The sequence below is a fragment of the Leuresthes tenuis genome, unplaced genomic scaffold, assembly GCF_036924035.1.
Source record: "Leuresthes tenuis unplaced genomic scaffold, fLeuTen1.0.hap1 SCAF_19, whole genome shotgun sequence".
In the NCBI taxonomy this organism is placed as follows: Eukaryota; Metazoa; Chordata; class Actinopteri; order Atheriniformes; family Atherinopsidae; genus Leuresthes; species Leuresthes tenuis.
The window spans coordinates 1,348,837-1,372,997 of record NW_027325373.1 but is presented as its reverse complement, the minus strand read 5'-3'; the positions used below and the strand labels follow the sequence as shown (position 1 = coordinate 1,372,997).

The window sequence follows — 24,161 nt, the reverse complement described above, 5'->3', positions numbered from 1 at the left end:
AGAGACTTCTCCGGGTAATAATTAAATACAGTATCTGTCAACAACAAGGTTTCTGTTTCTTCTATATTTTCACTTCAATGTTTCCGTCACTGTCTGAGATCCTGATATGCAAACATTATGAAAATATCTGTTGCATTCAAGGCCCACATTTACATCCTCCCAGTGATTTTCCACACTGACTGAACAGTCCAGAGAAGTTAAAAAGTTAAACTTAACTGTTGGTCATAATTTTGTTTGAGTTATGGCGGTCGAAGTACGTATCAGAGCACAGCACGAGGTGCTCATATGATCAGGCATTTTTTCTCTGTGTGATTAAAGGTGATAAAGTATTACTTTATGACTGAAAGCGCTGACCCAGCTGGTCTTGGAAATTTTTATGGAGGTTAAGTTTCTTCTATCTTTTTGAAGATAAAAAAAAAAAAAGTTAGTGTGAGGCTTTAATTACTTTATGGAGGTTATGTTCCTTCCAGTATCATTAATGTGGTTAAAGGAAGGTCATCTAATTAGAGGTTGAAGGTTCAATTCCAAACTTCTCCAGGCTAACTGTGGAAGCGTATTTGGGTAATACATCAAACTGGTTTCCTCTGATCGAGCCGTATGGTTGTAAATGTGTGTGAATGGGTGAATGTGGTTAGAAATTAAGACATTTAAGCAGGATGAACTGTTGAAATATGGAAACAATGATAGAAAATAGTGTTCCACAGGTTAGCATAATGAAATATAATATCTGTCAACAATAAGGTTTCTGTTTCTTCCTTTTCACTTGAACCAGAATCAGATCCTGATATGAAAACATTCCATCTGTTGGAGCATCCCACATTGACTCCTTCTCTGGGATTTTCCACACTGACTGAAAACAAGTCCAGAGAAGTTAAAAAGTAAAACTTAAACACACAGAAATTGGTCCATAACTCCTCCCTCACAGGGTGCAGCATGAACTTACACTTTTATTACCTGATGTGACCTTCATACTTTTACATAACGTGAGTTTTTGTCATGTTTGACATGTAAAATGTGGCTTTTGCTGCAGAATAACAGCTGCTTCAAACCGACGTGATGTTGTCTACAGCTGAATTAAGTTATAATCACATTTTTATTTATGGATTTATCTGATTTATCTGGTGTGTTCAGGCAGTTATTGAACACAAAGTAAACTGGCTGATCTTTCTCAGTTTTGGCACATTTAGTGTTTGCATCCTGTAGAGCTTTCAGGGCAGTTTTTGGTGGCATCCCATCTGAGTGGGTGATGAGAGCTACAATCTTTCCCTCCACGTCTTTTCCAAACAGAGACATCACTGAGTCAAAGATGTACTTCATTCGGTCACTCAGTTGATTCTCAGCCGCCTTCAGCACCAGACCCACTGCATGAACTTCATGAACTCCATCCTCTGATCGAAATAAATCATATAGTTTTTGAGTGATTAAACAATCAAACTCCACCCCTCTGGTGTCTCCATATCCAGGAGTATCGATGATGGTCAGAGAGTAGGGCAGAGTTTTACCCTCGAGGCCAAAGATCTCATAAACTGACACCTTTGATGTCACACTTCCTGATCTTTCTGTTTCTGTGTCATCTACAATCTCAAACCATTCATTGTCTCCTTTCTTCACTCCCATTGCAAAGTTAACAAAAGTGTTGATGAGGGCAGATTTTCCTGAACCAGTTTCTCCAACAAGCAGAATGGTTTTATTTGGCTTGCCAGGAACTTTTTCACCAAGTGTGCATCTTCTGAGCCTAGATTCCTCCCCCGGTCCATCAAGGTTCTCCACCTTTAGTCTCAACTGATAACGTACAGGAGGTCCCTTATCAATGATCGCGTTTTTGTGAATAAATTCTTTGGACATCATATTGAGCCTATGGAAAAACAAGGGAGAGACTTTAAAAAAGAGACATTCCTGAACCTTTTCAGACAGTTTGAATAATTATTTTTATGGTATTTAAACATTCATCTGAAATGAATTCTAAACAGCCTTCTGCTGAGCTTAAAGACCCGACCCATTCATCTGAATCAGGTGTGCTGGAGCAGAGAAACATGGAAAACGGCGGGGTGTCTTGAGGACCAGGATTGAGAAACACTGTGTTAGATCCATTTAATATGTTTATCATTTTAAAATGATAGTAAATTCTTTAAGTGTTACTCACGGTGCTGTGAAGTTCACACACTGATGAAGGAGCTGCTGCTTCAGGTCTGCAGACAGAAAAAAACATCAGTCTTTAGATTCTTTGAACTATAATATCAGAAACTCATATTATCGACATACGTTGATAATTCTTTGTTTAACTTATATTTGCTTCAGTTTGACTGAACTACAGATTTTTTCTGTGCACCATAAACACCTAAAAACCAACTTTATGACCCACTGAATTTAGTTTTGTTGCATTCAGGTTCATATTCCTGCAAAACAAAAAGCTTTCAGATATTCTGTTATTTCATTGTTCAAAACTGAAATCCTTCTTACCTGAGCTGTTGGATAGATCTGAATGTGGATGTGCAGTGAACACCGAGCGTTAATATATCCTCTGATTAGAGATGAGATCACATGACTTCTCAGAAACGCTTCGTCCTGGTGGTTATTTTCTTAGTGTGTGAATGTGAAACAAATATAATGAGGAAATAAATTAAAGTATGGCCTGAAAATGTAGAGTTAAATATATAATATTTTCATTTTTCTATATCTTTCCATTTCTCGTGTTTGCTTTTTCGTTATTTCTCCGCTTTTTTTCCCTTTTCTATCTACAGATTACTTCTGCTGGTTCTCTGCTGCACCTGTTACTGTTAAATTTAAAGTAGCAGTTCCTGCTTTGACACTTTAACTCTCCAGTGAACATAATTTCAGATTATTCAACATTTAGTTATCAGACCCAGGATGAGTGTTACATCCCTGCACACATGCATCCATTCTTCTTCAGGAAGGAGCTTGTTAGCATGGACAGCAGGAGAGAATATCTTCTGTTTATTATCCACACAGTCTGACAGTGGTAGTGTACCTGTCTGGCTAAAAGGAATTTGCTTTGACTCATAATAGTTTTTGGTAAAAAGAAAAGAAAAAAAATCATAATTAATAGCTTTATAAGGGAAAACCTGATAGAAGTAAAAGAGTGAAGAGACTTCTCCAGGTAATAATTAAATACAGTATCTGTCAACAACAAGGTTTCTGTTTCTTCTATGTTTTCACTTCAATGTTTCCGTCACTGTCTGAGATCCTGATATGCAAACATTATGAAAATATCTGTTGCATTCAAGGCCCACATTTACATCCTCCCAGTGATTTTCCACACTGACTGAACAGTCCAGAGAAGTTAAAAAGTTAAACTTAACTGTTGGTCATAATTTTGTTTGAGTTATGGCGGTCGAAGTACGTATCAGAGCACAGCACGAGGTGCTCATATGATCAGGCATTTTTTCTCTGTGTGATTAAAGGTGATAAAGTATTACTTTATGACTGAAAGCGCTGACCCAGCTGGTCTTGGACATTTTTATGGAGGTTAAGTTTCTTCTATCTTTTTGAAGATAAAAAAAAAAAAAGTTAGTGTGAGGCTTTAATTACTTTATGGAGGTTATGTTCCTTCCAGTATCATTAATGTGGTTAAAGGAAGGTCATCTAATTAGAGGTTGAAGGTTCAATTCCAAACTTCTCCAGGCTAACTGTGGAAGCGTATTTGGGTAATACATCAAACTGGTTTCCTCTGATCGAGCCGTATGGTTGTAAATGTGTGTGAATGGGTGAATGTGGTTAGAAATTAAGACATTTAAGCAGGATGAACTGTTGAAATATGGAAACAATGATAGAAAATAGTGTTCCACAGGTTAGCATAATGAAATATAATATCTGTCAACAATAAGGTTTCTGTTTCTTCCTTTTCACTTGAACCAGAATCAGATCCTGATATGAAAACATTCCATCTGTTGGAGCATCCCACATTGACTCCTTCTCTGGGATTTTCCACACTGACTGAAAACAAGTCCAGAGAAGTTAAAAAGTAAAACTTAAACACAGAAATGGGTCCATAACTCCTCCCTCATAGGGTGCAGCATGAATTTACACTTTTATTACCTGATGTGACCTTCATACTTTGACATAACGTGAGTTTTTTACATGTTTGACATGTAAAATGTGGCTTTTGCTGCAGAATAACAGCTGCTTCAAACTGAGGTGATGTTGTCTACAGCTAAATTAAGATATAATCACATTTTATTTATGGATTTATCTGCAGAATTGCTTCTGTGTCCTGATGTCTGTTGTTCTTTTTCTAAAATAAACACTGCAGCATGAAGACTAAATGGAGGCGAGGTTCCAGGACAAGTTTCTCTGAGATCATGTGACCAGTGTCCTTCCCCTTATTGAAGAATAAAACTCATTAACTCCGACTCCTGATGCTATTTGTTCTTCCTGAACGCCACAGAGTCTCTTGGAGCCAACAGCAGATGGTAAGATCATTCTAAATTGAATGTAGTTTGTGTTAGTGGCCGATGAGAAGATATAAGCATAAATATGATAAAAAATTAAATAGGATTTCAAGGGTTTTGAGCCAGTTCATGTCCCATCAGGTATGAGCCAGAAGATGATGATGATGTGATGTATTTAAATTACAAGGATTCCTACATCTGAGAGGGATATGATCACCTGCATATAGCTTTGATACATAAAAAGAATAAATGAGCTTTTCCAATATGATTGTGTTTCATTTAAAGTATAAAGTCTTTATACAGAACTTTGCACCAACAATAATGAGTTAAAATAAAATCCAAATAATCTGTTTTATGAATGTAAATGAGCTTCGTGAACATGGTTAACATTTCATAGTGATAATTATCTCTTCCCTACATTTCTCCGGGAGGATTAACACATAAACAGTAGAAGTTAATCTGAAACTTGTTAAAGGTCCAGGACCAGTCAAAAGTTTGGACACACCTTCTAATTTGAATTGTCCCAAAGCTTTTCACTGGCTCTGCACATGTAAAGTTTGATGAGTTCAAAACCTGCAGCTGTGAGTGTTTCAGAGATTATAAAATGTTATCAGTGTGGTTCAGATTTAACTGATGTTTGTAGAATTAGTGATTGTTTAAGTCTTTTTTCATAAAATATTGTTTCTGTTTTATCCAGATACCATCAGCAATCTCATAGGCATCACCATGTCAACGCAGTGAGTACCCACTTAAAACAAATAAATACTGAAGTGAGATAAAAGGCAGACCTGTACATACAGAAGTGTTGAAGAATAAATTGTGTGTTACACATAAAAATGACGTAATGTTCATTCTGATGCAGCACATTTCATTTAAGAGTAAAAAACACAGAACAGGGTCATATATATATATAGGACCATATATATATATCTATATATCTATATATATATATAGATATATAGATATATCTATATATAGATATAGATATAGATGAGAGATGCAGCATTCAGTGTTTTTCTGCCCTGACCTCAGCACAGTTGTGTTGTGGTAAAGAGGGTTGAAAACTGGCCCAAAACCCGCAGGTTTGAAACAATGAATTGAACATGATTAGAATAATTTAGTGTCAGACAGCTCTGAGAGGTAATTTTCTCATGGGGATATTTTAAGCTGATTGTCAGACTCACAACCCAAGAATGTGAAACAACCTGCTGAACTGAGGTGTGTTAGATGGAGAAACATAACGAACATAATGAAAAATGTCTGACATGTTCACCTCCACCTCCAAACTCCCCACTCCAGTCTGTACAGTAGTGATGAAGGATAAATGGTATGTTCATTCTGATGTAGCACATTTAACTTAAAACCTAAAAAGAATAACTAACAAAGTGCAATGAAATTATACTTATATGAACTAACTACACTGAACAGAGTTGTTCGCCAAACAAAGGCAGTTCTTGTTCTCTGTGTGCACCTACATTACTAACCAGCATTTACACTGAATATATAAGTTATTCAGAATCATATTTCTGCAGAGGCAACATGGCCTTTCAGCTCCAACTGACAGTAAATTCATGTCCATCTCTTTGAATCAGCCATGTTCCTGCCAGGCTCTACAGCTGCACATGTTTATTAGTTGGCTGCAGGAGGTCAGTTGAGGGGGATTTTCGCGGACACAAGGCCGATTTTCCAAGCGCTTTTCTCGGGGGAAATAGAACCAGGAAATCAGGTCCACGTGTGCAGGTGTGGAGCATGGCTCCCGGAGGTCGGTGGGTGGCGGCCTCTGGTGGCCACATGGCCGATTGTCAAGCACTGTTCTCCGGGAGAAATACTCAAATTTGTGGCCTGGCTCCTGGAGTAAGTAATGTCCAAAGCACCATGAAACTCCAGGGGCTCTGATGGGACTGTGTGCCCAAGCAGTAGTGCTTAATTGTGGCTGACTTTACCCAGAAACGGACCCCATTTCCCCACAATAAAGGAAGTAATTTTGAGAACCTTTTAAAGAATAAAGTGCCTGAAATTGCAGCAAGTAACTTTCGGCCACTTTTCGACCTTCAAAAAGTGCCCGAAAATGCAGGAAATTTGGGCCCCTTTTCATCTTTAAAGGGGGCCCAAAATGGACGAAGTCAATATGGGGCACTTTTTCAACATTTTAAAGTGGCCGAAAATGCACCATGTAAACCAATGGTGCACTTTGGCACACTTTCGTAAAGGGGGCCCAAATTGGAGACGATGGGTTTGTGCCCCAGACCCAGAACTGGAGAACATGGTCTCCAGTTACCCCCATGACCATCAAGGGGGCAGACTTGGAGATAGCTTGAAGGTGGCTGACAAACTAAGACTAAACAAACTGATCAAGAAAGCTGACTCAGTGGTGGGGAAGGAACATGACCCTTTGGAGACAGTGGCTGATAGGAGAGTGGTGTCAAGACTCGTTCATTGTCCATATCAATCATGGACAACGTCCATCCGCTCCATGATACTATGACAGGACAGAGGAGCACGTCCAGCCACAGACTCACCAGCATACGGTGCTCCACTGAACACCACAGGAAATCTTTCCCACGGCCATAAGACTCTATAACTCCACTGTACATTGTTAGTTATGGTGACCACAATCATGTGCACTATCCTTATTTTACAATGATGAGCATGACATTACACCTCTGCATTGCATCACAACCTCATGTGCAATATCCATCTGATTCTTCTACCTTGGCAACACGTTCATACAGAGCTGTACTTTCTATCGTGTTTTTATTTAACTGTGAGTTTTATGACCGTGTGCCTTTCTATTTTTCTTTGTTAGCACTAGTTATATATGCTAATATATTGTTCATTGTAATTACGTCAGAGGTGTCCCCAGCGCTGGTGTATGTACATGGGTTCAGTTGTAACTTAAGCAGTTTCCTCCAGGATCAATAAAGTTTTTGTGATTTCTGATTCATATTGTGGTCACTGCACCGGGATAATTAATTTTAAGTATTTGTCCTTTATTGGTTAAAACATAATGATCAAGTTCATGTGACTTTTATTTGACATATGTTGCAGATTCATTTATGTAATGCAAATATAGTTATAATATAATAATTATTATAGTAATAATGTTGTCTATTAAGAACACAGTTCTCTGCATATTCACTTTATGTTTCCCAGCTGTGAGTCTAACTCTGTCTCCAACAACAAAAGATTGATACTAATATTTCCTGTATATGACATCAAACTGTAGCAAAACAAACTTTTAACAAATTGTTTACATTTTCCACAGGACAATAAAAATCTCATCAGAGTTTAAGGACATCATCTCCAACAGTGATCAGATCCGACCAGGACCTCCTTTTGTCTATCAGCTGAGAACAAAGAAAGAGATGTTTGGAACTCTGAGAAGAAGGATTGTTGGTGAAAAAGATGTGAAGAAGCCAAATAAAACCATCTTACTTGTTGGTGAAACAGGAGCAGGAAAATCTGCTCTGATTGATGCTCTGGTGAACTGCATCATGGGAGTGAAGTGGGAGGATGAAGTCTGGTTTCAGATTGTAGACGAGGAGGAGAGAAGAAGTCAGACAGAAAGTCAGACATCAGATGTGACCGTGTACCAGATCTTTGGCTTTGAAGGTAAAACTCTGCCCTACTCTCTGACCATCATCGATACTCCTGGATATGGAGACACTAAAGGGATCGAACATGATGCCATCATAAGGGAAAGACTGTTTGACTTGTTTCAATCAGAGGATGGAGTTCATGAAGTCCATGCAGTGGGTCTGGTGCTGAAGGCGACTGAGAATCGACTGAGTGAGCGACTGATGTACATCTTTGATTCAGTGATGTCTCTGTTTGGAAAAGACCTGGAGAAAAACATTGTAGCTCTCATCACCCACTCAGATGGAGGAAGACCTGCAAATGCTCTTCAAGCTCTTGAAGCTGCAAAGATTAAATGTTCCAGAAATGAGAAGAATCAGCCTGTTCACTTCCTGTTTAATAACTGTCAGCATGAAGACCGAACAGAGGAAACAGAGATGTGTCTGGAGTATGCTTGGAGAGTAACAAATAAAGGAATGAGTCAATTCAAAACCTTTCTGGAAAACTCTTCCCCTCAACAGCAGACGGTAACATCTGAAGTGCAGAAAGAGTGCGTCAGACTGACAGCCTGCATCCAAAACCTGCAGCAGAGGATCAGGTTCAATGAGTTAAAGCAGAGAATCAAACAGACCCAGGAATCTGTTGAGGTGTACAAAGAGTTAAAACCTATCAAAGCTGAGATGTTCCAGCTTGGCTGTGAAGCAGCAGTCCGCTGTAAGAACTGTAAGGAGAACTGTCACTATCCTGGATGCACGATGGCCTCGAATCCACAACACTGTGAGGTCATGAGAGGTGGATACTGTACTTCCTGTTCTGGGAAGTGTCCTGCATCAGATCATGTAAAAGAAAACCAGAGATATGTGATCAGAACAAGAAAAGTTCAGAGAACTGGAAATCCTCAAAGCATGAAAGAACTGACAGCAGAGGAGTCTCAGCTGCTGAATGAAACCTTTCAACATGTTGTCAGACTGAACCATGTTGCTCTTGATGTGGACTCAGTGTCCACTTCTGTCCTTCTGGACTTCCTGATTAAGAAGATGAAAGAAAAAGGAGACACAGAAAGGTTAAAGGAACTGAGGAAGATAGACAAGCAGATGGATGATGAAACCAGAGCAGCTCTGAAGCTCAAGTAAGTTGTTACAAATGTTTAAAAGCTGCTGAAGATATTCAGCTTTATTCAGTTTGATGTAAAAATCCAGGAAAATGTGGTCACATTAAAGTTTAACTCACAGCCACTGCTTCATAATGAAAGCCGGTGTTCTTTTCCTTTCATATGATACTGTTATCATCAGCCAGCACTCACCATACAAATTAGTATTCATTACTGGCCAAAGCAACAAGAAACCAGCAACAACTGGTCTGCTGTTGGTCTCTTTTCTGTGATCCGGGGGGCAGGAACCATGCAGCAGGATCAGTGAGGTTATTCCAGGTTTAGCTCCAAGTTTACATGCAGCTGGTTAACTTCTTACAGGGTGTATTACAATGACAGCCGGTGCTGGAAACCTCACATGCTCCAGAGTTGGTGAGTTTCCAGATAAAAGGTCAACACATGTGAAAGCTCAGCCTCCACACTCATGAATTCTCTAGAAAATGAAAGACATTAGTGTGTTACAGCAGGAGTCTTACCAGCTTTCCCAAAGTCAAAGACCGACTGTCATCTTCAGGGGTGTCTTACACAGCCTGAAAAACTGACTCCTCTGAAACTGTTTCCTGCTGAACTCAAACGTTCAAAATCACCAAACTGCATCAGATGATGTCACTACGTTAATGTTCATGTTCACATCATATTAAAACATCTTTGAACTCACATCAGCGGACAACAAAAAGCCTTTTTCTGGAACATTTCAGAGGCTGATGGCAGAAAATTAACTTCCAGCTGCTCTACCATAAGGAGGTGGCAGTGATATTGATCAGGTTATTGATTAACGCGTTCACACAGTCATCTTTCTTTATTGCTCTGTCTGCAGCAGCTGTTACTTTCAATGATTCTGATTGGTCAGCTGATGTCACCTCCACCTGTTTCACATCAATCTGCACATTTCCACAGTCAGAAACCTGACTGACTCACAGAGCTGATAACCAGCCTTGTATTTTTGGAGTTAATTAAACCAGATAACCAGAAGATAACCTTTAACCTGCTTTGTTGTTCAAGCCCCTTTTCCCTGACCTCCAACCAGTCCCAGATCACTGCCCTCACTGAGTCTGATTTGTCACAAGTTTATTTCTGTAAAAAGGAAGCTGAGCTCAATGTTTCTAAGATATAACAAAGCAAACATGGATTTGATCTCATATTCTTCTCTCATATTATTTAATGCATTCTGAAATCTGAGGTCAAAATACATAAATGTGCAATAATAATGATCTTAAATGTATTCACAGCAGAGGCCTGGGTGTTCAGAGGCAACCCAGACTGAAACCTGCCACAAGACTGAAGGAGATTAAAGTTCTTTTATTTTCTCTCAGTGAAGTTAGGATGAAGAAAGGAATTATAAAGAAAATTATCCTATTTAAAGCCACTAAACTCAAAACAAGCTGCATTTGTGATCAGATTTTATTGCTGTTATTTAGTCTCTTTTTATATGGTTTATCAAAGATTTGCTTGGTTAAACTAACAGAAACACCCCTTAAATTCTTTATAAAACCTCATAAAACAGGTAGTTTCACTTTACATGGTGGACAGGAGCTTCCTGCAGACACAACTTCTTTCTAAAAGGAAGAAATCTTACAGAGAACCAGACTCAGGGAGGTCAGAATCTGTCTCCATGGTTACATCAAGAAAAAAGATCGATTCAACTGAACAATAAAAACTTACGATGTTAGACTCAGATTTCAATGTTTTAAAATGTGCAAATATGAAGGAATCTGTACATGATTCTGAGGAAAATTTGTATTTTTCTGTGCAGGATGAGAAGCATTTCATCAAATTATGAAGATTTTACATCTGAAAGCATTCAGATCCGTTCAGGATCTCCTTCTGTCTACCAGCTGAGAACAAAGAAAGAGATGTTTGGAACTCTGACAAGAAGGACTGTTGGTGAAAAAGATGTGAAGAAGCCAAATAAAACCATCTTACTTGTTGGTGAAACAGGAGCAGGAAAATCTGCTCTGATTGATGCTCTGGTGAACTGCATCATGGGAGTGAAGTGGGAGGATGAAGTCTGGTTTCAGATTGTAGACGAGGAGGAGAGAAGAAGTCAGACAGAAAGCCAGACATCAGATGTGATCGTGTACCAGATCTTTGGCTTTGAAGGTAAAACTCTGCCCTACTCTCTGACCATCATCGATACTCCTGGATATGGAGACACTAAAGGGATCGAACATGATGCCATCGTGAGTCAAAGACTGTTTGACTTGTTTCGATCAGAGGATGGAGTTCATGAAGTCCATGCAGTGGGTCTGGTGCTGAAGGCGGCTGAGAATCGACTGAGTGAGCAACTGATGTACATCTTTGATTCAGTGATGTCTCTGTTTGGAAAAGACCTGGAGAAAAACATTGTAGCTCTCATCACTCACTCAGATGGAGGAAGACCTGAAAATGCTCTTCATGCTCTTGAAGCTGCAAAGATTAAATGTTCCAGAAATGAGGAGAATCAGCCTGTTCACTTCCTGTTTAATAACTGTCAGAAGACACAGCGAGGTTCAGAGAAAGAAAAGGCTCATTCAAAGCTGTCATGGTGTTTTACAAATGAACAAATTGGCCACATGTCAAACTTGTTGGAAAGATCTCAGCCACAGACACTGAAAACAACTCTGGAAGTTCTGAATGAACGTATCAGACTGACAGCCTGCATCCAAAACCTGGAAGAAAGAATCAATCTGACTGAACTGAAACAGACAGAAATCAGACAAACTGAAGAAGCTCTGAAGAAACATCAAGATGAGATGAAGGAGAACGAGGAGTTCACTGTCGAAGTTGATGAGGTCTACAAAGTTAAAGAACCTATTGAAGGTGGGATGTGGGGGTTGGTGTTTTATAGGGCAGCAGTCACCTGTTCTGTCTGTGAGGAGAACTGTCACTATCCTGGATGCACGATGGCCTGGAAACCATCACACTGTGAGGTCATGGAAGGAGGCCGCTGCACTGTTTGTACCAATAAGTGTCCTGCAGAAAAACATGTAAAAGAAGAGTGGAAATATGGGACAAAGACGAGGAAAGTTCAGAAAACCTTGAATGATATGAAAGAAAAGCATGAAGGGAAGAAAGCCGAATGTGAAAACACGATGACCCTCTTAGAGAATCTTAAAAAGGAAATGAACCAGCTGACAGCACAGAAATCTCAGCTGCTGGATGAAGCCTTCGAACATGTTGTCAAACTGCAGCACATCGCTCTGAATGTGGATTCTCAGTCAGTTTATGTCCACTTGGACTTCCTGATGGAGAAGATGAAGGAAGGAGGAGACACAGAGAAGGTCCAGAGACTGGAGGAGATGAAGAGAAGAGTGGAGGAAGGAGCCAGTTCCTCAGGAGGCAACATGGCAGCAACAGGATACCTAAAATGGGTTGGGAAACAAGTTGGAAAATTGTTTAAATACAAAATAGAAAAAAAATAAGTAATGGAGTCAGTCAGCCTGATCAGACATCTTTACCTAAAATGTATATATTTCTGGCTGATTTCTGGCTAATTTTTTTAGGTTTTGAGTTATGAATATTTATCAAGTGTCAATCAGAATATTTTCCACTGATTTTGGTCAATAAGGAATATTTACTCAGTGATTTTAGTGACAAAGCTTCAGCATTCAGCCCTGCCAGCCAGAGCATTAGTGATTCATCATTATCACGTAAAGTTATTCTTTTATTTTGTGTGTTCACAGTAAAGCCCAACATCATTTTGGGTTCGATTCCTATCACTGTGGTGTTACTACTATAGGATGGGAAGCTTTTATCTTCAAGTATTTGTAGTTTTTTACTTAGTTTTTCTTCTTAGATTTTGCCACTGAAAACTACACGATAAACATATTTAGTACATTTGATCTACTTTCTACTTTTATCCGAGTATATTTTCAGACAAAAGATGTAAATGTGCGTCTTTCAATAGTTCTTTATAAAGTACACAGTATAGTGTGGGTGTTGGGTTAGGGGTTAGGGTATTGTTCTAACGTTGATATAAAGTTTGCAGGGAGACCAAAAGCAGGAGTTTGTCCTGCTGTTGGTCTCATGTTGACTCTGGCTCAGTTAAGGGCTTTTGGACCTTTAAAGTCATTGAGATGAAATAGTGGAGTGAAATGAGTTTGTAAAGAAGAAATCTGCTGTTTTTACAACTTTTATGTTTATATTTCTGTATTTCGCTGAAGCTTTTATCCAAAGCGACTTACATATGAGGATTTAACATCAAAGCTAACAATAAGCTACAGAGAAGGAAACCAGCAGTCAGACTCTGTCAGAGGTGACAGAGATAGAGTGCAGGCATAGAGGGATGTACATGATAGGAGATGCTCTCTCAGAGCTGGGTTTTCAGGAGCTTCTTGAAGATAGACAGGGACGCCCCTGTTCTGGTAGCGCTCGGTAGGTCATTCCACCATCGTGGGACGACACATGAACAGAGTTTGGATTGTCTTAGGCGTGGTGTAGGAGCTGCTAGACGACAATCCTGGGACCAACGGAGGGACCCAGTTGGGACAGAAGCCTTTGCAAGAGCCTTCAAGTAGATGGAGCCGCTCCATTAAGCTCTTTGTAGCTAACATCAGGGACTTGGATCTGATGCGGGCGGCTAAGGGCAGCCAGAGGAGCTCAATGAACAGAGGGGGGACGTGTTCTTTTAGGCTGATCCAAGACCAGACGCACCGCCGCGTTCTGGACCATCTGCAGAGGTTTCACAGGCTGGAGACCAGTTAGGAGACCAGTTAGGAGACCAGTTAGGAGACCAGTTAGGAAACAAGTTAGGAGACCAGTTAGGAAACCAGTTAGGAAACCAGTTAGGAGACCAGTTAGGAAACCAGTTAGGAAACCAGTTAGGAGACCAGTTAGGAGACCAGTTAGGAGACCAGTTAGGAGAGCAGTTAGGAAACCAGTTAGGAGACCAGTTAGGAGAGCGTTGCAGGAGTCAAGGTGGGAGATGACCATGGCCTGCACCAGGAGCTGGGGGGCATGTTGGGTCAGGTATGGTCTGATCTTTCTTATGTTTAGTAATGCAAAGCGGCACGAACGAGCAGCCGAGGAAACGTGATCTTTGAAGGTTAGTTGGTCATCAATCATGACACCCAGGTTTCCAGCTGCCTCCAGGTAGGGATTCAGTTTGGATGCAGATGCTGTGGTGTATGGTTGGTTTGGCTGGGAAGACCAGCAGTTCAGTTTTTGGGAGGTTAAGTTGGAGGTGATGGGCTTTCATCCATGTTGATATGTCAGAGAAACAGTCTGAGATTCATGCTGAGACCGTGTGGTCGTTAGGTGGGAATGACAGATAGAGCTGGGTATCATCAGCATAACATTGGTATGAGAAGCCATGTGATCGAATGATCTGGCCCAGTGAGGTGGTGTATATGGCAAAGAGAAGAGGTCCCAGTACTGAACCTTGGGGGACCCCTGTGGCGAGGTGGTGCGCTGCAGAAGTGTGACCAAGCCAGGATACTTTGAATGACCGACCAGTGAGGTATGATTCAAACCAGGAGTGTGCTCTCCCTGTGATGCCAATGCTGGAGAGTATGGACAAAAGGATGCTGTGTGTCAAATGCAGCGATAAGTCGAGCAGGATAAGAACCGAGGACTTAGCTGTCGGCTTCTTTTAAGGCTTCTGTCACAGCCAGCAGAGCCGTTTCCGTGGAGTGGCCACTTTTAAACCCAGATTGGTTTGGGTCACACTTCAGTGGTTTTAAAGAAATTAATTAATTAGATTGATTCCTTTTTATGGGGGTGCAGAGCACAAGGTGTTTGTGTTTAAACTTTTTATTCAAAGTTCAGTTTTGTGCTTTGATACACTTCAAATTCAGAATATTAAGTGTTCTTCAGTCATTTTATTTCTAATAATGCTATTTTTTCATAAAATCAGCAATGAACATGATTTATCAGAATATGGATCCACTCTTTTAATATGTGATATTTCACTCATACGTTTTTAAGTATTGTGTTAATATACCATTAGAACATCACACTATTAACAAGATAATAAAATGCAGGCAGTTCAAAACAACAACAGTTCTAAACAGGTTTTGAGGCGCAGACTTCACATTTAGGTAAAGTGGGAGTAACAGAACGGGTTATATTGTTTTAGTATCTTATTTTCCTGTCAGCAGAGCAGCTCATATAATGAAAGCACAACAGAATTAGGAGGAAATCTGCTGTTCATTTCTGTCTGATAGATGGTTTCTGTGCTGCTTGTATGATTGTTTGCCTTGAAAGTAATAACAGTGACATCTTTGTACAGAATAAAAACTCGTAATAACACCTCTGAATACCGTATTTGGGTTAAACTCCACGACTAGTGTTCATAATGAAATAACCTGTTTAAGTATGTCAGAGTGGAAACATTTGGATCCTTTTATGTTGTACCTGATGATTTAAAATTCACTTTATTCTATTGTTCCACATGAAATCATCTCCTGCTGGATGTAGTTTTCTGTGAATCCTGAATAAAATCTGTTTCATGAACTCAGTTTGCTCAGAGTTTTCACTGGATCATCAACTGCTTTCTGTCTGTATTATACCTAATGTGTGTGTGTCTGATAAGTAGTAATGTCTAAGGTGTAATTAAAATGAGGAACTGCAGCAGAGTGCAGCAAAGGGGACCACCTACGTGGCCCCATCCACTACACCCCACCGAACACACACACCCCCAAAACCCTACATGTGTGAGTGTGTGCTGTCTACAGGAGCCAGAAGGGAGAGGGTATGGGGATATAGACCGGGGGAGAGAAGCTCCCCCAGAGAGGGCAGCGAGACTGGGTGCAATAGGTTTCCTGTTTCCGTTTCCTGTGACCTACCACAGGTCCACCAGGCTCGAGGCCTGCAGCGATTGTATTCGGGGGGCTACTGTGCCCCCAGAAGGCACCCACTCGCCCCACCCCACCCCAGAGGACCTCTACAAATAAAGAAAAGAGAAAAAACAAACAAACAAACCACGCAGTCACACCAGTCACAGCAGCCCGGGCCTGAGACCCACCATCACCCAGGCCCACCCAGGCCTCACCCAACAGGGGAAAAGCACTGCCCACTGCATGCCTCAACACCCTAAAAAAAAACCAGAAGTGATTGTTGTTTTCTTTGTTTATCTTTAGTTAATTTGATGGGAACCTTCCAGATTTATTGCCATGCTCAAAGTTCTCCAAGTGAAGTCTTTTTATCAGGAACTGTTTGTTTATCAATAATTTTATTTAGTTCAAGTTGAGCTTTTCTTAGTTAATTCAGTATGTGTTCCTCTTTGGAGGTACTGTAGACAACTTCTAATGATTTAATCCTGAGTTCTAAATCTGATATCCTTGAACTTTCCCTCTTTTTCTTATTTGATGAAAAAGAGATTATTTTGCCTCTCATAACTGCTTTTCCGGCTTCCCAGAGAGTACAAGCTGACATTCCTGGCAGGTCATTGTTTTTTAAACATACAGAGCATTCCCTTTTCAAATAATTTATAAAATCAGAGTATTTTAGTAATGATGTATTAAATCTCCAATTCCTAGCTGGTGGTGTAACTCTGTTATTCTTCAGTGTGATAGAAACTGGAGCGTGATCACTGATAGTGATGGGGTGGATTATGGTGCCTGAAATATCACTCATCAAGGAACTGCTAACTAAGAAATAATCTATTCTTGAATATGAGTGGTGTACCGGTGAGAAGAAGGTGTGTTCTCTAAGAGTGGGGTGGTGGGAGCGCCAAGCATCACAAAGACCAAAATCATTCATACACTGTTTGACAATATTCATGGACTGCCAGTTCCGCTGACTTCCTGAAGTACTGAGTCTGTCTACTCCTGAGTCAGAAACCATGTTAAAGTCCCCTCCTATGATGAGTGTGTTATCAGAGAGTGACGTGAAAAAGGAGTAAAAAAAATTAGGGGTCATCAACATATGGACCATATATATTTGCAAGGCATAAATTCATATTTTGAATAGATAAACTATTATATAACTATTAGAAATCTACCTTCTGGATTCACGGTTGTTTACGGTAAAATTTACTCTTCTATTTATCAGAATGGCTACACCTCTTTGTCTGGAGTTGTAACAAGCTGAGTACACATGAGGAAACTGTGCCGTGGTGAGAACATCAGCTGCAGTCTTTGATAAATGAATTTGAATTGAACTATATTGTTTGCTCGATTAGAGGCACGATTGAATCTGCCGATAGTCTCATAGAATCTTGCAACACTACAGTATCACTACAGAAGCCTCTCAATCTATGACCCGTACTGCAACTCTAAGGCATATTTTTTCAGGTTGTAAGGTTAGTCTGTCACGTGGCGAAATGACCAAGTGTTAAGAAGCTTAGCTGCAGGTATTGAAGATAATTGAAGGCAGGTGAATTTAGGAGGGTCTAAGGTGAAGAGAGTGGCAATTCAGTTTGTTCAAGAGGGGGAGAAAGTTGATAAGATAATGAGGCAAGGCAGCTTAGTTGATGCTTGTGACTGGGAGATGCAGGTAGATTTATCTAAGGCCTGATATAGTCTTGTGGTCTAGGAGTAGAATGAGAGTCTATTTCATAGAGCTGACTGTTCCTTGGCACACTTAGGGCTTCTGAACCCTTTGTGCACTTTGGGCCACCTTTCTCTTTTAACAACACCAGGTGGTGTTTCGGTTGAGCGAGTATTCACTTTCAGCCACCCATGCCATCATAAATGTGTGCCAAATTGAACCATCTGCCAAAATGAGTCCAATTTGGCAGACATATTCAATTAGGAAAGTGCCCCATTTTTACTTGCTTCAATTTGGGGAACTTTTAACAGGTGAAAGTGTCTCATTTTTACTTGCTTCAATTTGAGGAAATTTTATCAGGTAAAAGTGTCTCATTTGTACTTGCTTCAGTTTGGGGAACTTTTATTAGTTAAAAGTGTCTCATTTTTACTTGCTTCAATTTGGGGAACTTTTATTAGTGAAAAGTGCCCCATTCTTACTTGCTTCAATTTGGGATACTTTTATCAGTTAAAAGTGCCCCATTCTTACTTGCTTCAGTTTGGGGAACTTTTATTTGTGAAAAGTGCCCCATTTTTACTTGCTTCAATTTGGGGAACCTTTAACAGTTAAAAGTGTCTCATTCTTACTTGCTTCAATTTGGGAAACTTTTATCAGTTAAAAGTGTCTCATTTGTACTTGTTTCAGTTTGGGGAACTTTTATTAGTGAAAAGTGTCTCATTCTTACTTGCTTCACTTTGGGGAACTTTTATCAGGTAAAAGTGTCCCATTCTTACTTGCTTCAGTTTGGGGAACTTTTATCAGGTAAAAGTGCCCCATTCTTACTTGCTTCACTTTGGGGAACTTTTATCAGTTAAAAGTGCCCCATTCTTACTTGCTTCAGTTTGGGGAACTTTTATCAGGTAAAAGTGCCCCATTTTTACTTGCTTCAATTTGGGGAACTTTTAACAGGTGAAAGTGTCTCATTTTTACTTGCTTCAATTTGGGGAACTTTTATCAGGTAAAAGTGTCTCATTTTTACTTGCTTCACTTTGGGGAACTTTTATCAGGTAAAAGTGTCTCATTTGTACTTGCTTCAGTTTGGGGAACTTTTATCAGTTAAAAGTGTCTCATTTGTACTTGCTTCAGTTTGGGGAACTTTTATCAGGTAAAAGTGCCCCATTCTTACTTGCTTCAATTTGGGATACTTTTATCAGTTAAAAGTGCCCCATTCTTACTTGCTTCAGTTTGGGGAACTTTTATTTGTGAAAGTGTCTCATTTTTACTTGCTTCAATTTGGGGAACTTTTAACAGTTAAAAGTGTCTCATTCTTACTTGCTTCACTTTGGGGAACTTTTATCAGGTAAAAGTGCCCCATTCTTACTTGCTTCAGTTTGGGGAACTTTTATCAGGTAAAAGTGCCCCATTTTTACTTGCTTCAATTTGGGGAACTTTTATCAGTTAAAAGTGTCTCATTCTTACTTGCTTCACTTTGGGGAACTTTTATCAGGTAAAAGTGCCCCATTCTTACTTGCTTCACTTTGGGGAACTTTTATCAGTTAAAAGTGCCCCATTTTTACTTGCTTCAGTTTGGGGAACTTTTATCAGGTAAAAGTGCCCCATTTTTACTTGCTTCAATTTGGGGAACTTTTAACAGTTAAAAGTGTCTCATTCTTACTTGCTTCACTTTGGGGAACTTTTATCAGGTAAAAGTGCCCCATTCTTACTTGCTTCACTTTGGGGAACTTTTATCAGTTAAAAGTGCCCCATTTTTACTTGCTTCAATTTGGGGAACTTTTAACAGGTGAAAGTGTCTCATTTTTACTTGCTTCAATTTGGGAAACTTTTATCAGTTAAAAGTGTCTCATTTGTACTTGCTTCAGTTTGGGGAACTTTTATCAGGTAAAAGTGTCCCATTCTTACTTGATTCACTTTGGGGAACTTTTATCAGGTAAAAGTGTCTCATTTGTACTTGCTTCAGTTTGGGGAACTTTTATCAGTTAAAAGTGTCTCATTTGTACTTGCTTCAGTTTGGGGAACTTTTATCAGGTAAAAGTGTCCCATTCTTACTTGATTCACTTTGGGGAACTTTTATCAGGTAAAAGTGCCCCATTCTTACTTGCTTCAGTTAGGGGAACTTTTATCAGGTAAAAGTGCCCCATTCTTACTTGCTTCACTTTGGGGAACTTTTATCAGTTAAAAGTGCCCCATTTTTACTTGCTTCAATTTGGGGAACTTTTAACAGGTGAAAGTGTCTCATTTTTACTTGCTTCAATTTGGGAAACTTTTATCAGTTAAAAGTGTCTCATTTGTACTTGCTTCACTTTGGGGAACTTTTATCAGGTAAAAGTGCCCCATTCTTACTTGCTTCAATTTGGGATACTTTTATCAGTTAAAAGTGCCCCATTCTTACTTGCTTCAGTTTGGGGAACTTTTATCAGGTAAAAGTGTCCCATTCTTACTTGATTCACTTTGGGGAACTTTTATCAGGTAAAAGTGCCCCATTCTTACTTGCTTCAGTTTGGGGAACTTTTATCAGGTAAAAGTGTCTCATTTGTACTTGCTTCACTTTGGGGAACTTTTATCAGGTAAAAGTGCCCCATTTTTACTTGCTTCAGTTTGGGGAACTTTTATTAGTGAAAAGTGCCCCATTCTTACTTGCTTCACTTTGGGGAACTTTTATCAGGTAAAAGTGCCCCATTTTTACTTGCTTAACTATGGGGAACTTTTATCAGTTAAAAGTGCCCCATTTTTACTTGCTTCAGTTTGGGGAACTTTTATCAGGTAAAAGTGTCTCATTTGTACTTGCTTCACTTTGGGGAACTTTTATTAGTGAAAAGTGTCTCATTCTTACTTTCTTCACTTTGGGGAACTTTTATCAGGTAAAAGTGCCCCATTCTTACTTGCTTCAGTTTGGGGAACTTTTATCAGGTAAAAGTGTCCCATTCTTACTTGATTCACTTTGGGGAACTTTTATCAGGTAAAAGTGTCCCATTCTTACTTGATTCACTTTGGGGAACTTTTATCAGGTAAAAGTGTCCCATTCTTACTTGCTTCAGTTTGGGGAACTTTTATCAGGTAAAAGTGCCCCATTCTTACTTGATTCACTTTGGGGAACTTTTATCAGGTAAAAGTGTCCCATTCTTACTTGATTCACTTTGGGGAACTTTTATCAGGTAAAAGTGCCCCATTCTTACTTGCTTCAGTTTGGGGAACTTTTATCAGGTAAAAGTGTCTCATTTGTACTTGCTTCACTTTGGGGAACTTTTATCAGGTAAAAGTGCCCCATTTTTACTTGCTTCAGTTTGGGGAACTTTTATTAGTGAAAAGTGCCCCATTCTTACTTGCTTCACTTTGGGGAACTTTTATCAGGTAAAAGTGCCCCATTTTTACTTGCTTAACTATGGGGAACTTTTATCAGTTAAAAGTGCCCCATTTTTACTTGCTTCAGTTTGGGGAACTTTTATCAGGTAAAAGTGTCCCATTCTTACTTGCTTCACTTTGGGAAACTTTTATCAGGTAAAAGTGTCTCATTTGTACTTGCTTCACTTTGGGGAACTTTTATTAGTGAAAAGTGTCTCATTCTTACTTGCTTCACTTTGGGGAACTTTTATCAGGTAAAAGTGCCCCATTCTTACTTGCTTCAGTTTGGGGAACTTTTATCAGGTAAAAGTGCCCCATTTTTACTTGCTTAACTATGGGGAACTTTTATCAGGTAAAAGTGTCTCATTTGTACTTGCTTCAGTTTGGGGAACTTTTATTAGTGAAAAGTGTCTCATTCTTACTTGCTTCACTTTGGGGAACTTTTATCAGGTAAAAGTGCCCCATTCTTACTTGCTTCAGTTTGGGGAACTTTTATCAGGTAAAAGTGTCCCATTCTTACTTGATTCACTTTGGGGAACTTTTATCAGGTAAAAGTGCCCCATTCTTACTTGCTTCAGTTTGGGGAACTTTTATCAGGTAAAAGTGTCCCATTCTTACTTGATTCACTTTGGGGAACTTTTATCAGGTAAAAGTGCCCCATTCTTACTTGCTTCAGTTTGGGGAACTTTTATCAGGTAAAAGTGCCCCATTCTTACTTGCTTCAGTTTGGGTAACTTTTATTAGTGAAAAGTGCCCCATTCTTACTTGCTTCACTTTGGGGGCTTGGGTCCCTGGCCTTGAACACTCAGCCACACTTAAGCACTCCTCCTCGGGCACACACTCCCGTCGGCACCCGCTGGAGCTCCGGTTTCCATTCAATGCCTCTCCCCACCTCCAGAAGCCAGGCCCCAATTTGGGACACTATTTCAATCAGGGAAATGCTCCAAAGAACACCCATTGTTGCCCTTTACTCATGGCCAAGGAGAAAGTACTCAGGAATTTTTTTGTGAAATGTTGCTATATGTGTTGCACATATGCTGCACATCACATTTAAGGCTCCAGACCCCCTCAGCTGCACATCAGGACTGCTCCTTGAGTACACACTCCCGTCCAAGCCCCCTGGGACTTAATAGTACTTTAAAAAAGAACCAGTCGCCAGGCCCCCTGACCTGAAAACCTCTACCCGCAGATAAGCACTCCTCCTCGGGCACACACTCCCGTCCAAGCCCCCTGGTACTTGATAATACTTTGTAAAAGAACCAGGATCCAGGCCCAAAATACAGCCACAGCATTGGACAAGTTAAATCGTTCCCTCAGGGCGCATTAGTGGCAGGAGCATATGATAGAAAAAAGCTTAGGTATGTGGAGTTGGGGGCAGAAGCAGAGCAGCGAGGATGGAAAGTTAGGATCTGTCTGATGGAAGTAGGATGTAGAGGATTTGTTGCAAAGTCTGTTGTCTCATTGTTGAGGGAGTTTGGTGTGAGCGGACAGAGTGTGAGGAAAATAGTGAAGGAAGTGTCAGATGAGGCCGTAAAGTACAGTCAGTGGATTTGGATTAGAAAACGCAATAGTTCAGCAGGAGTTCAAGTATCTCAGGGTCTTGTTCACAGTGAGGGATGAATGGAACGGGAGATTGACGGCGGATCGGTGCAGCGTCTGCAGTGTTGCTCTGCACCGACCCTTCATTGTGAAGAAGGAGCTGAGCCAGAAGGCGAAGCTCTCTATTTACTGGTCAATCTACGTTCCCATCCTCACCTATGGTCCCGAGCTGTGGGTAGAGACCGAAAGAATGAGATCGCGAATACAAGCGGCCGAAATGGGTTTCCTCCGCAGGGTGTCTGGGCCTCCCTTAGAGATAGGGTGAGAAGCTCAGTCATCCGGGAGGGGCTCGGAGTAGAACCGCTGCTCCTCCGCATTGAGAGGAGTCAGATGAGGTGGCATCTGGTTAGGATGCCCCCTGGACGCCTCCCTGGGGAGGTGTTCTGGGCCTGTCCCACTGGGAGGAGACCCCGGGGAAGACCCAGGACACGTTGGAGAGACTATGGCCTGGGAACGCCTCGGGGTCCCCCCGGAGGAGCTGGAGGAAGTGGCCGAGGACAGAGAGGTCTGGGTTTCTCTGGTCAAGCTCCTGCCCCCCCGACCCGACCCTCGGAGAGAGGATTCCACCCTTAGCATTGTTCAAGCAAATGTGAGGTTCAGAGTTGTCCAAAGTTGAAATATACTTGAACGTGTATAATATATTTTTACACCAGCCTTGAGGTACCTGCAGAGGTGGTTTGGAGAAAAGCTCCTTTCTTTCTTTCTCGTGGTCCTGGATTCTCTTGTGTCTTCCGGCTGAGAACCATAGTCTTGACGGGTGGAGGTGAAGAGAGGAAAGTGTCAAAGATGTTGATGAGTTTTATGTTTTAAGTTAAATGTGCAGTACATTACATATTTTATTCCATTCACTCTGAAATTACTTAAAAAGGATGCGTCAGAAAATCCAAATATTTCTGAGCTGAGATCTTAACGATGTCCTTTGCCAGTAGCTGCAGCTTCACAAAAAATGACCTGAGATATAGTGGAGGCCAAGAAGTAGAAGCACAGAATCCTTCAGGGATGCATCTAACTATAGTAGTTCAGAACATGTACTTAGATGCTCTCTGCTCCTGTCCTAAAATGTGTGACAGCTCACTTTCAGCTCAGAATCTTCTCTCTGTAATGCAGTGCTGGCGCCCCCTAGTGTCCACTGCTCACCATGCAAACGCCACCTGGTGTCATGACGTTATAAGTGAGTGGGTGTTAGGATGTTGACTGTATTTCTTCCTCCATTTCTCATCTCCAGCACTTTGTGGGCCAGACCAGACATTTTCAAACTGTAATGACCAACATTTTCTTTTCTGAAATACAGTTTATTTACAACCAATAAGCACAGAAAACAATTATAAAATGACCCCACATTGAAATGTTGCAGCCCTCTCAAGTTAACAAAATCTAGTTGCAGACAAACACATCTGGTGCCACAGAAAGGTTTCATACCCTTTCAAGTTTTCCAGCCTGTTTTGTTTAGCTGTCATCTTAACATTGATTCAGTCCCCCCCCCCTGTTAAAAAGGTTCTTTTTACACAGTAAATCCTGGTGCAGCCCTCCTTGCATCCACAGTGAAACTCTGCAGATGGTCCATAACGTGCCAAAGCGAGAGACATTTGATGAAGGGGGATATCGTGTCAAAAACTGGCAACTCATAAATGACCATGTGTTTCTCATTCATTTAATTATACAGTTAATGTGGCATGTAG

At 40.5% G+C, this 24,161-nt stretch overlaps 2 protein-coding genes across 2 annotated transcripts; one reads left to right on the top strand and one right to left on the bottom strand.

Annotated features, from left to right (window-relative positions):
• Window positions 1-1,074: 1,074 nt before the first annotated feature.
• Window positions 1,075-2,549, bottom strand: LOC140277487 (uncharacterized). Its single transcript, XM_072372548.1, has 3 exons — window positions 2,461-2,549; window positions 2,144-2,189; window positions 1,075-1,855 (listed from the first exon to the last, which is right to left on the bottom strand). The coding sequence occupies exon 3, from the start codon at window positions 1,846-1,848 to the stop codon at window positions 1,075-1,077; it is 774 nt and encodes a 257-aa protein (XP_072228649.1). The 5' UTR covers window positions 1,849-1,855; window positions 2,144-2,189; window positions 2,461-2,549.
• A 1,744-nt stretch (window positions 2,550-4,293) lies between these two features.
• LOC140277486 (uncharacterized) lies at window positions 4,294-23,645 on the top strand. The gene is made up of 5 exons (XM_072372547.1): window positions 4,294-4,430; window positions 5,107-5,146; window positions 7,675-9,114; window positions 10,889-12,497; window positions 23,553-23,645. Exons 2-5 carry the CDS (start codon window positions 5,136-5,138, stop codon window positions 23,643-23,645), a joined length of 3,153 nt encoding a protein of 1,050 aa, XP_072228648.1. The 5' UTR covers window positions 4,294-4,430; window positions 5,107-5,135.
• The last annotated feature ends 516 nt before the right edge of the window (window positions 23,646-24,161 follow it).